General features: G+C 39.8%; 1 protein-coding gene across 1 annotated transcript in view; it reads left to right on the top strand.

The window, feature by feature from the left end:
* PARP8 (poly(ADP-ribose) polymerase family member 8) overlaps positions 1 to 13,606 on the top strand; it is a 166,492-nt gene that overhangs the window by 100,752 nt on the left and 52,134 nt on the right. Inside the window, exons 7-10 of the mRNA XM_080933512.1 lie at positions 1,036 to 1,113; positions 3,700 to 3,794; positions 10,357 to 10,417; positions 10,832 to 10,922. Of these exons, the coding sequence (XP_080789638.1) occupies positions 1,036 to 1,113; positions 3,700 to 3,794; positions 10,357 to 10,417; positions 10,832 to 10,922 (325 nt within the window). The remainder of the gene's footprint in view (positions 1 to 1,035; positions 1,114 to 3,699; positions 3,795 to 10,356; positions 10,418 to 10,831; positions 10,923 to 13,606) is intronic.

The raw sequence follows: 13,606 nt of genomic DNA, 5'->3' as shown, positions 1-13,606 counted from the left end.
TGGTTCCTTGCTTGCTTGCTGTTAGTGTCCTACCATTCACTGGAGTGTCCTTCCATTGTCCACTGTGAAAATTACTGCTTTAATAAAGCTGGCATTGACCCAAACCTGCCAGAATTTCATCTGATCCAGAATCCTGCTTGGTTTTCTTAAAAACTTGAGATTTAGCCATGATTAGCAACACAGATGGATGGAGTTCTGAATCCAAAGGAAATGCTGATTTTTTTTCTTTCTTTTTCTTTTCCTGTTCTTCTTCCTCCTGCTCTTCCTTTTTCTTCTTTTCCCTTTCTTTCTTTCTTTCTTTCTTTCTTTCTTTCTTTCTTTCTTTCTTTCTTTCTTTCTTTCTTCTTTCCTTCTTTCCTTCTTCCTCCTCTTCCTCTTTCCCCCCTCCTCTTCTTCTCCTCTAATATTAAAAAATCTTTGCTAATCATGACAGACATAGAAATATTAGCGTGAATTTTAATTGTACTTGAGATATGTGAGAGATGTTTGGCTCAGTTAACTAAAAACTCAGATATCAAGTTAAAGCATATTCAATTAAACACCATTTCAAAATCTGAGTTTCTAAGCAAATCATTCCTGTATACTGAAAGTTCTCTTTGTATTAGGATTCATATTTAGTTGTATAATTTGAATTTTTTGTATCATTGCATCCCAACTTTCCTCTTTCATATTGTTGTGTTGTCCCTGGAAGTGAAAATCAGCTTGGATAAATAGCGCAGATGAACTTTTAATAAGGAAGAGCTGAACTAGTGTGAGCCTGTCAAATACTGTATCAGAGAGGAGCTGCAAGCATACGTTATTATACACAGTGTGTACTGTGCACCAACTGTGAACGTGCAGGTATTAGCATCTGGAAGGTTAGGAAGGTTTATTTTCAGTAAACTTCTGCGGTGTCACCTTTGTCCCTCTTTTCACTCTCTTGAAGTCGTACTGCACCAACTGTGTGTTATGTTTACAGCCCACTCATTATGCCCAAACCCGTCTGTTATGGCTGCTTTCTGGTTTGACCACAGCAATTGCCTTTGTCATTTGAAGGAGTCAAGGCAGAATAGTACGGTGGAAGAAGACTCGGAGGGTGACAACGATTCTGAAGAATTTTATTATGGAGGACAGGTAAGCAGCCCTGCCTTCCCGTGCAGCCATGTTTGTCCTAGTGGAAGGCTAGAGCCCTGAAGTCATGCAGACTTCAGTATGTAAGTAGAAAATAGGAATAATCTGTTTTTCACTTCCCACACATTTTCCATTCAAACTTACATTATAGATCTTTGTACTGGATTCATATACTGGAATTAATCTACTAATTAGTTATAAAAGTTTTGGAGTTCGGTTTGGGTTATTATTTGGCCTTTCACATTGTTTCTTTATCATTTAATTTTGGTTAGCATGCGAGGAAATGGCTTCACTTTGAGGTTCTCACACATAGGCCCTCTACTCTGTTCCTATTTACACCCTTCCCTTTGTTCTGGTCTTTCCCCTCTCCCCACTAGTCCCCCTTTGCTTTCATCAAAGTGTGAGCATTCCATTGCTCCTTCCCCTTCTTCCTCTTTCACTCCAGCAAGGCCACCTTCCTTCCTTCTCACAGTGACTTTCAGGAACACCACACATACCCAGATTTCACAGAGTGAAAGCACGTATACTTTGTCTTCCGCACAGACAAAGAAATATTTTCAAATTGACAAGAAATATTTTCAAATATTGTTTTTTCTATGAAAAGCATAGATTGTTAGTTTCAAATTGAAGATGGTTGATTTTTATAAATTTTGACTAGCAATATTTTTGAGAAATATTTGTTTCTTGGTGAAAATATATGAGTAAGATTTTTTAAACATGCACACATGGCATGCCTATTTATATGTTATGTAGGAGATATGTAACTCATATGATTCTTCCAGAATAATGTTAAAATTTAAAATCAGGAATGTTATACAGTAGGTTTCTGTGACGTCCTTTATTAAATGCCTTTGTAGTTTGTGTCCAGGCAGGAAGGGTAATATGAGAAAATAGGCCTTTAAAGATAAAGTTAGTATGGAAGAGAATGTGACATATACTGAGAATAAAAAATCAGTACTTGTGAAATCAGATGTACACAAGGCATGGTTAAGTAGGCTTCCATCTATGGAGTAACTTTCTAGATGTTGGGCTCTTGTCTAATACTGTCACTAACATATCACAACATGTCACCTGTCTTAGGGTTTTACTGCTGTGAACAGACACCATGACTCAGGCAATTCTTATAAGGACAACATTTAATTGGGGCTGGCTTACAGGTTCAGAGGGTTAGTCCATTATCATCAAGGTGGGAACATGGCAGCATCCAGGCAGGCATGGTGCAGGAGGAGCTGATAGTTCTCCATCAGCATCTGGAGGTCTGTTAGTGGAAGACAGGCTTCCAGGCAGCTAGGATGAGGGTCTTAAAGCCCACACCCACAGTGACACACTTACAGCACACACAGCCACACATTCTAATAGTGTCACTCCCTGGGCTAAGCATATACAAACCATAACATTACCAGCATGCAAAGGAGGCCTTGCAACTCTGCTTTTTCTTTACAGCACTCATTTTTGCAGAGGGGAGTGTGATGCTTCTCTTTAGGCTTCATTAAGTTTCCAGAATCTTGGCCAGTCATTCATCCCCTTTAAGCATTTGCATTTCTTCAGATAATGATGTTTAAAAATGAAATGTAGATCACTAAAAGCATTGGAAGTAGAAAGAGATGTCTTCTAGGATGTAAGTGTGTAGTATAAGTACAAAAAAAGAACCCAGTCCCCTTTTCTTTGCTACTGGAAGGCATAATGTACTGGAATATTCCATCTTGCAGACATCTCTTTGATTTACCTGATGCAAATCGGAACAGTAGTCCTAAGTCACACTGAGTAGACATGAATGTCATATAAAGGATTACCTCAGACCACAGTAAATAGCTCAGAATAAGAGAAATGAAGAGAAGGAAGCCACGATGTCAGTTGTGTGGTATTCAAGTATGCCGAGGCTCTTTCAACGCACATGGTGCTCTTTAAGATTTCTAGATAATCATGCCAGTCAGAGACAAAAGACTAAGTTTAAGACAGGTAAATAGAAGAAACAGATTAAACATTTCTATTTAATGAGTCACCTCTTGGGTGCCATGATAGAACTGACCTTGTGGTTGACCAACTTTAGGATTCTAGATTCACTCTTGAATAAGAGTGGGTTCTCACCCACCATACTCTGCTGGCATTGGTATCAAAGGTTCATACATTGATCTTCTGCTTGCTACTTACATAGCAGAACCAGAGGTTCTGGTGTGTACACAAGCAATGGGAAAGCTGTGAAGTGATGAAGAATAAAAGCTTTGCATTCCACTGAAATGTGCATACTAATACTGTATGTTAAAGAATGGATTGATAGTTTTCATTCTATATACATCCGGACCGCTGAGAAGCATGACATTCTCAATAGATGTATTACATACACATAATACCTATATGCATGTATATAAAATCACTGAATAAAAAGAAGACTGTGATTGTAGTGAGAATCTTGGTGAAGTAAATACAAAAGGTCTAATGTTGATCTTAAGACAATGAAGTTTCCTGGTCACGAGTGAATAGAAGAACTTTGTGCTGTTGGTTCATCTGCAGTGCCCTGCACGACTCTTTTTCTTTTGTCTTGGTTCCTTTGACTCCTTTCACTCAGTTCTGAACCATCCTTTCTGGCAGGTGAACTATGACGGGGAACTGCACAAGCATCCTCAGCTGGAAGCTGATCTGTCTGCAGTGAGGGAGCTCTATGGACCACATGCAGTTTCTCTCAGGTAAACGGCTTCCATACGCTACCTTGCACAGGTCATTGGGATTTTCTGTTGGAGTAACTTAAAAGAAAATTCTTTACAGTGGTTATGTTTGGAAATGTTTGAGGAATTCTACTGTGTCTCTCGTGATGCAGAAGGACAGTTTTATGGCTCTTCGTTACATATTGTTTCAAAGTCAAATGAGATGCATTGAAGAAATAATTCATTTTGACAGTTAGTTTGCAAAAGGAGTGGTCTCTAGAAGCTATGGACATGCCCTTGTGGTGTCGGCACTTGGAAAGCTGAGCCAGGAGGATAGCCAGTCTGGCTGATTCAAGGCTGTGTAGCAAGTAGCAAGGCCCTTTATTTAAAAAGTATAATTACTGTTTACTGCACTAGATGGTTCTGTACACCTACATCATTGGAAACAATGAAAGTAAGTGATGGAGAAATACTGGCACCCAAGTCACGTGGAAACTGAAGGCAGCGGTGGGAGAGTTAAGACATGGTAGTCTGAACGACAGTGCGCTTTTGTCTGTAACTAGCTATACTCTGGGTATACACAGTGACTAGTTACCTTTTTATTATATTTAGCTCTTGGGCAGATCTCCCATTCTTTTTCTTTTATTCTATTTAGTGTAAGACAACATTTGTGTCCATACACTGATATCTACAAGTCAAGCCGGCTTATTGTAGAATCTTGTTTTTTTTGCATCTTTGCACACATATAGTGTCATTGCTAAGTCTCCGTGGGATTCCAGGCTTCTTTCCCGACCTCAATCCCAACCCTAAGTACCAAACCCACCAGCTGAACTCTATTGCTTTGGAGCTCAGATCACTTGCAGAAATTGCCCTTTCGTTGCTGTATACCCCTGAACTTCTTAATTCCAGCCCTAACGACCAAATTCCCCTGCTGTACCAGGTTGCCCCAGGGCTCAGAGCACTTGTACAGGCTACTCTCTTGTAAGGATAACTTCCTTCCCAGTCCACCGAGATCAGTTGCTTGAACCCACCTCAGATCTCTATGTGGATCGCTTAGTCTGTATTCTTTGCAGCGTTTGGCTATGACTCTTGAGTATACTGTTTCTGTTGTTTTAGTAATACTCTACTGACTAGAGAGATTTGTAACATACATGGCACTGCCTTTTGTTTATTTGCTGTGTCTTGCTTTGGTTTGCATCTTAAATCATGATCCTGGAACTTAACATGCTATGGGGATGTTATACAAAATAGAGGACTCATGATCTTTGGTAGGGGCAGCATCTGAATAGGGACAAAAGGACAGACACATTGTCGACTTGTCATTCAACCTCTGCAGTGGGCATACCTGTATTTAGAGAAGTTGGACAAGCCTTTTAACTTGGAAACTCCACACTGCATTAATTTACAATGGTCAAATTATTTGTTTGGGTTTTAGAAATAACAGCACAATGGCTCCTCTAGACCAGATTAGTGAGGACTCTGTTCTCAAAGCATCTCTCTTGCTTTTGGAGATACATCAGGTACATATAATAGTGCTATTTTCTTTGGTAAATGAAGTTTTTGCACACTTTAAGCTTTTAGCCAAATAGTTATGGTCATTCAAGAGTTGGCCTATGGTCTAGTCAAGCGGATGTGCCAGGACATCCAATGTTCCAGAGTGAATGCATGTGGCTAATACAGGGACCACCAGTAAATTAATTCAATATCATGGCTCCCCTTTTCTCTGATAGTGGAACTTTTCTTGAACACTTAAAACTTTAATTTTACATACAATAATCTCTAGAGTAGAAGGCACTGAGGTACAAATATTATTCATCCTGGAATTCAGCTTCCCACCCTCCTCTCAGAACACATCTTGTTGCCGAGAGGCTTGCTTTAGTAGATGCCTTTTAGTTACAGTTTTCCAACACACAATTTCGCTGTCATATGACTGTAAGGTTTGTGTCCTCACCACGTATTTAATTGGCCAGTCTGGTGATCCGTTTAGACTTTCTATCAGTAACAATGTTATTGACAAGTCCATTGTGTTATAATTGCATAAGTGCTTTGATTTCCAACCAAATGAAATTCCTAAAACCGTAAATGACCTGATGCTTTTTCCTCCTGGTCTATTTCTCTTATAACACTTCTGATCCAACTTAAATCTCTGAACGAAACCGTGTTCTTGCCTTGTCTCTCTCTCTTTTTCTAGAGGATGGCTGCAGAATAAGTAAGCTTCTCAGGTCTCACGATATGAAGCAAGCCACAGCAAAACGTGTTTGATTTACTCTAAGTACATAAAGATGAATTTAAAGCCTACCCCAATCCTCAGACATACTGAGAAATGGATATTTAGGCAGAAGGTATTGGAATCTTCCTTGCAGAGTTCTGAGTCTATTGAAAGCAGACTGATCTAATTAGCCGTTCTTTTACTTAATTGAGACGCATAAGAACTTAATGGAGTCTGAAAAGCAAAAGTACCTTAATATTCAGAATAGGCTATTCGGTGGCTTTCTTTCCTCCGTTTTTAATGTGACATCTAATGAGAAAGGCAGCTAACCACATCTGAGTTCCTTATAAGAGATAGAAATAGCTGATTGCCCAGGTTGAAGCAAATCCCTTTTAAGTGTAGGTGAAACATAGATATAAAAAAATTAATTCGTAAGAGACTTATTACTAATATTGATAATGGGAGCTTAATGTGTTCTTACATCAAAGACAAGGTAGTGGCCACATGGAAGCATGTGTTGAAGGGTTGGGGATGACATCGGTGAAGTCTGGTGAATGGGAAGTGAGCTGGATCCTTCAGGATGAATACCTGCTGGTCAGACTAAATGGGTTTCATCTTGAGTCACGTTGCAGGATGTACCAGTGGATGTTTCTCATTGTGAATGCAGTTCTCCAGTCACGTGCTCCCAAAATAGAGTAGATAAGCGTCATTGGGAAACAATTTCAGATGAGTAATTTTAGAAATGGAATGAAATTTCTCATTGCTCTGGAGAAGAGATGGTTTTGGTAGTCACCTTGTAAAATATCAAATGTCAGTCCCAGATAACTGGCCTTTCGTTTATAATGATGACGTCTTTCAAAAAAAAAATCGGCATTTTTCCAGCGCCTCCTCAGCCTCTTATTGTAGCTAATGCCTGACTCATTATGGATGTTCGCAGGTACTTGTAGGTTGCGAATTTTAATCTCCCTTTACCAAGAGGCTGCCGGAATAAGGCTCTCCGATTTAATATTCGGAGAACCAGAGTATTCTGAGGATTTGATTAGAGGAACCAATGGACAGCATTACACTGATTACCGGCAAACCTTTCTTCTAAAAGAAAAGAAACAACAACAAACTGAACAAAAAAACATGGCATAACTCAGTATGTCTACTTTCGTTCTTCTGGTCCTTTAACTTTCTGTTTACCTCTTTCCTAGGAACTGCTTCCTTTTCTTTAACAGCTTCCCTTCCTGTCACATGATTAGATTGCCTTTGACACCTTAGGTCCTAGGCATACACATGCAGTCATTCTTGCCAGTGAATTACTCATAGACACGCTGCAGTATGAGTATCTGTGTCTTCTGTACTTTGTCCCCATTGGTACCTCAGTGTTGACAATGACTACCCCGTGCCATGCAGAGTAAGTTATTAACTCACTAGAGTTGAGCCATTGAGGTCTTAAGTGTTTTTTTTTTTCACCACGAGCCGAACCTACACAGAAGTCTGTGATTCAGCAAACGAAGATCTTGACCTGCAGGTTTCTAGCATACTATCTAGCGTATTGATTCAATGAGAGGATGTCCATGGTGCACAGAAACTGAAGGGGGAAATGTTTTCCAGACACACACATGTAACTGAGATGTAAGCTTCAGTAGCTCAGACTTTGCAGGCCTGCCTGTGCTCTCAAAGCCTGGACTTCATTCAAGCCAAACCAAGGATTATTTTGTAAAGATGACCACAGAATCACAGCAACTTTCTGTTCTTTTCATCTTATGAATGCACTACTGTGTCAAAGAAGTTCATATTTCTCTCTCATCTCCATCTACAGTCTTTTCAGCTTGTCTTTTGGAGAAGTTCATAGTCGTGTTGGATAGCAGACTTAGAAACGCTTTGATCTTCCCAGGCTTTCTTCCCAGTGGCTAAGTGTGCATACTCCTTGGCCCACTCACAAACATCTCTCCCACACTGGGCAGAAGCACACACCGGGATAGACCCGTGAGCTGTGGAGTTTCAGATGCCACAGGAAAGTGTGTGCTTCTTCCAGAGTATCTCAAAACAGCACTGCCCCTTGGTTGAAAGGAGAAACAGTTAAATAACAGTAAACATTTAGTTTTCAAGAACATGTGGTAGAATTGTCTATATAAAAGCAGATAGTTTTTGATAGTAAGTGAAAATTAGATATCTAAAATGTTTTATAATAAATATGGTCACAGATAATTTGAATCAAGTTGCTATAACAGCATAATTAACAAACTGGGGTGTGTGGAGAAAGAAAAACCAGCATACTCCAGTATTCAGTATAGTGTACACATTAAAGACGTGTTAATATATGTTTGAATGTCTTGGGAGTATTTCTTTTCTGGGGAGCAGCTTATCTCTCATTACACTTTATAGTCTGTCATTGAAGGCTGCTGAGCAGAGTCATGCAAAGAAGGGCACAGCGGCAGGAATGGAGCTGTGCTCATCTCTCTGCCCTTGCTTGACATGGGGCTGCCTCTATCTCTCCCTCCCTCCCTCCTCCCTCCCTCCCTCCCTCCCTCCTCCCTCCCTCCCTCCCTCCCTCCCTCCCTCCCTCCCTCCATCCATCCTTCCTTCTTCCCTCTCTCCCTCCTTTACTCTCCCTCTGTTGTCAAGACCCGTGGAAAGTTATTCAGGCACAAAAGAGGTCTTGATAACTAGGTCATTCCATCTGGACAAACTATAATCGCTCTCTCGGTGGAAAACATGGCATCAGCAACATTATGTAAAAAGGGCATCAGCACATGCATGGTGTCCTTTGTGGACTCTGGATGATGGCATACAAACACACAGCAGTGTAACACTGTCAGAGAGGTGCCTGGACAGCAGTTCTTGTCACCTCCTTATCGTTCACTTGTACTGTGCCATGGTGACCCAGACAGATATATGTGACCATGTATCTCAATTAAGCATACCACCTGCTGATCAGTCTTTTCTAGTGGATTCTTTAAGCTACTTACAGAGAATCTTTGGTGGGTTACGGCTTTGTGTATGTCTGTATCTCTCCTTCCTAACTCTTAACCACGGTCTTCAAGCTAAGACAAAGTCAGGTACTCTACTAATGGGATTGTAAAGGGGAGAGGAACAGGAGGTGTGGTGATGAAGAAGAAAATGGAAGTAGTAACCTTGATAGATCAGCCATTGTAATCCCAAGTAATTCTAATCCCTTAAATAGCAGTTAAATAAATGTCAAGACTCTCAAATATGTCATTCCATGCGTTTGACTTCATAATCACAGAAATCATTGTTATGAGAACACAGGTATGCGGAAATTTCTTTCTGAGGAAATATTCTGTCTGTATGGTGCAAAAGCATCAAATGCATCCAAGTGTTTCCCAAGGAAATTTTCTACCAGTTATGAGCCAGATTTAGATATTGTATATTAATTCTATAGTTTTGGTTATTTTCATATTTTGTCCCTGACCTCTATCTATAATTTGTAACTTCAGAATAATTGCATGAACATAGAAAACATATAGACACATACGTGAAGAACACTAAAACTGTTGCTCTTTATTTTCACTCACACATTTACATACTCATACATGCTTCCATACATAATTCAAGAGTTCCTTGGTTCATGGTACCACATTGTGCCAGTTCCTTGAGTCACAATATTCTCCCCATGTGACTACTACGCTAATGTCACCGACCACTCAGAGGGAAATTTAATTTCATTAAATTAAAATATGTGCTGTATAAAAGTTGCTTTTCATAATGATTTCTTATCACCCAGGGATACAGCTCACCGGCCAAGTGCCAGATTAGCATGTGCATTAAAAAAGGGAGATGGTAGAACAAGACAATCCCAAACTGAATTGGCTCTCATGCCTCCATGTGGGTCACCCTGTCACTACTTTGTTACCTGTCACCATGTCAGACTCAGGACTACTGATACTCTTAATACAGCACTGTGTGAGAAACAGAACATAGACCAGTTCCAAAGCCACCTGTGTTGGAGGTAGAAGTGTCCATTATTATTTTATTGTGTGTCCCTCTTTCCTCCTTATATCTGAAACTGCTTTTTTCAGTTAAGTTCAGCTCCTTTTTCTCTGAGTGGTTGGTGGTATTGGAGCAGCCCCATAGGGGAAATGACTGTGACTCAGGGAAATAGGACTTTTTGGTACCATGAATGTCTTGAATGTATGTATGTGTGTATGTGTGTGTGTGTGTGTGTGTGTGTGTGTGTGTGTGTGTGTGTGTGTGTGTGGTGTACTGTAGTATTAATAGGTCAAGAAAGAGAGCAATAGGAGTAAACTGAATTAGTTTACTCATATCCAAGGTTACTTCTGATCTTAAAAGCCAACAATCAGAATTAGTGACTACACTGTTAAGATAACCAATCATGTACAAAGTATTAAGGAAAATAAAAGTATTCATGTTCATCTTCGCTTTCAGGGAATATGGAGCTATCGATGATGTTGATATTGATCTGCACATCGATGTCAGCTTTCTGGATGTAAGTATCAGTTTCTACAATATGACTGGTACACTTACTCTCCATTTATCTTTATTGAAAGAAACTCAGTTTTGGATTATTTTGTAGCACCATTTCATAGTGCTGCTGTTAAAGTGATTTATGAAGACTGATCAATGGAGCTGAGATAATGTATCTGTGTCTTTCTCATTGTTTTTCCGTATATTGTAAAATGTCTGTTTTAATTATAGCACTTCATCATATAAGTTCTCATTTTTATTGTTACACATAAAGGCAAAATTAATGAGTGTTTTGGCCTTCTTTTCACAAAATGTTTTTTGAAATAATTTGTAGACGTTTATAAACTTAAATGTAACGTTTGGGTGCTTTTTTTTTTTTTTTTTAATTTTGAGGTTTAAAAGAAGCCAGACTTATCCTTCTAATATATTTGTGCAGGAGGAGATTGCTGTGGCCTGGGAAGTGATTCGAACAGAACCCATTATTGTCCGACTACACTGTTCCCTCACACAGTATTTAAATGGCCCAGGTTAGTGTTGTTTTTCTGTTGTTTCAAAGCTAAACTATGAACTGTGCAAAATGGATGTTTATTTGATAATTCAGAACTTGTTAAGCATGTTGAAAACTGTGTGGGTCCTTCTTTGTGAAGCGTGATGATTGATCATCTATATAATTATGGAAATTTCCCAGATAATGCTGAACTGAAGAGGCTTGAACAGTTTCTGTAAGGCGAACAAAATGAGGTGTCAGAGGCTTTGAGCACAGTCGTGGCTCAGGACAGATGTGTTGGACTGACCTTAGACTTGGTTGTTTCATTTCCCTGTTTATCCCACCCATGATTCCCAGAGAATTTACTTAGAAAACCATAACAAGTGGAGGTCAAGGAAGCATGTTTGCTCTTTGGATTCCTCTGGGATAGTGTGTTTCTGTTCAACTGATAGTTATTATAAACAAGGTATTCTACTATAAGCAACTTTGGCCCAGATGCATCAAAGGGCTACAATGTCTTCCTACCAATATACACACACATGCACACGCACACACAGGTACGCGCGCACACACACACACACACACACTCACACTATACTCCAATTTTATCTCTTAAATTTATCTAGTTACTTCCTACTGTGGTCACCCCAAGACTTTCTTCCTCATGGGCTTTTATTGGGTTCACTTGGGTTTCACTGAAGTGCTCCCCAACCTACTGGTTTTCAGTCAGGTGGAATATGAAGCTGGTGAGTTTAAAGGTCTCATTAAGTCAGAAAGATGACATGCTGCATTAATGACTAACAATTAATCATCTGGCTGGCACCAATGTTGGTGATCAGAGTCTGCCTCACCCTTGACATGTCCAGGTCTTTGGGCTTCTTTTACCATGATGGACAAGGTCCAAAAAAGCATGTTTTTTGACACAAGGTATGCCTGCTTAATTTATCCTGACAGTGGTTCAAGGGCAACAGTCTGACCTTTTAAATATATTTAAATTAGGAATAAAATTGAGTTATGTAATTTCACTGAAGCACCAGCCTTATGAGATGAAGTCTTGTTCATGTAATCCTGACATGTGTATTGATCACAGGGAACTCTATTGTCTTTCATATAATGCATCATTTCTATCATTCTTTTATTCCTCATATCCAAGAACTTGTGTTTTTGCCAGACTGTCACCTACTATGCCTATGGATTTAGTATATAACTCAATGTTGAACTGAATGACCACACTACATTGTCATTTTTTCTGTGTTATTAACTGACCCCACAGTATTAATTACCCTGTGGACCATCTGGGTTTTTGTTTTGTTTTCCTTATCGAGTCTCTAACATTTTGAATATTAAAGGAGATCATCAGTTAGTAATTGTCCAAGATCCATTCTCTTAGCCGACATGCTCTTCACAACTTAGTGTGTTTGGTACGTTTTTATTTTTTTTTCTCTTCTAATAAGAGTTGGAGGGGAAACAGTGCCATAGTCACATTCTGACAGCTGGGAAGCTGGGCTGTGGAGTGTTTGCTATCACACCCTGCTCCCTCCACACCCTGTACCAGCCTTGGCTTCACATCCTTACACTCTCTAGCCATGCCCAGCTCTTGCTAATAGCTCACAGACCCTCCGTAGACTGTACTAAGACAGTCTACTAACTTAGACATGTGTCCTACAATCCCACCATTTGAATATGACTCATGTAACCTCTGAGAAGTAATCTGTGCATTGCACTGATGGAGCAGTACCAAAGAGGAGACACCTCATTCTGAGCCCCTACCAGGTTTACTGGGGTTTGCCCCAGATTCTCACTTCGGGTCTCCAGAAGATTGTGACTTGTTGCCCCTCTGTTTGGCAGTGTGCACCTGGAAGATAGGTCTCCTGATATAGCCAACTTTATTCAGGGTATTAGACAATTTGTATTCTGAGGGTTAAGCAAGGTCATGTCAGCAAAGCTCACGTGATCATGTTGCATACAGTCAGGAGGGCAAGGTCAGATTAGTTGAGACTGTATATAGTCACAAGGACAACTGGGGCTCAGAACCATTATGCTGAATGATGATAAGGGGTAAGATGATGTATGGTCTAAGGACATGTTCTGGGAGAAGCCTGAAAACACATCCCAGGATCAGCCGCTCTAATGGAGGAACAGAGATTACAAGACTGTGGTCTTACTTACTTGGAGTTTTCTTACAAGGTCTTAGAAATTTCTTCATATATCTTTATTCATGGGTGATGTTATGCTATCAACTCAATACAGGTAGGACAGGGGAGGAACACACAGCCTCATGAGGGTAGAAACCCTGCCAGGCTGATCGGGCTCTTTATGGCCAGTCTTCAAGAACTTAATATCTGTACGTGGTTCATTTGACCCTTGTATGAGATGCGTTTATGACTTGCAGGGTGAACATTTGGGGCCAGCAAGCAGGTCCCTGGAACTTAGCTCAGACTTGTTTGTTTTTTAATAGTAAAATTTTCTTCAACTTTCTTATATTACTCCATTTAGCTGTGGTTTGTATGCTTTTCTCATAATTCTCTAACACACTAGTTAAATTGTAGGTTGTTCAGTATTTTTACTTCCATATGTTAGTTGTAAATTCCTCCAGTAGTTACTACTTTCTTGTTGAAAACTTGGGGAGAATTTGATTTAAAATGGACCATGATGCATACATATGAGTAGATGCCGAGATACTGTGATTGCAAGGAGACAACTAATTTTTCCAGGACAAGAATT

Source organism: Micromys minutus, assembly GCF_963924665.1.
Source record: "Micromys minutus genome assembly, chromosome: 20".
In the NCBI taxonomy this organism is placed as follows: Eukaryota; Metazoa; Chordata; class Mammalia; order Rodentia; family Muridae; genus Micromys; species Micromys minutus.
The sequence above is the reverse complement of the archived record's forward strand: the minus strand, read 5'-3'. Positions and strand labels throughout refer to the sequence as shown.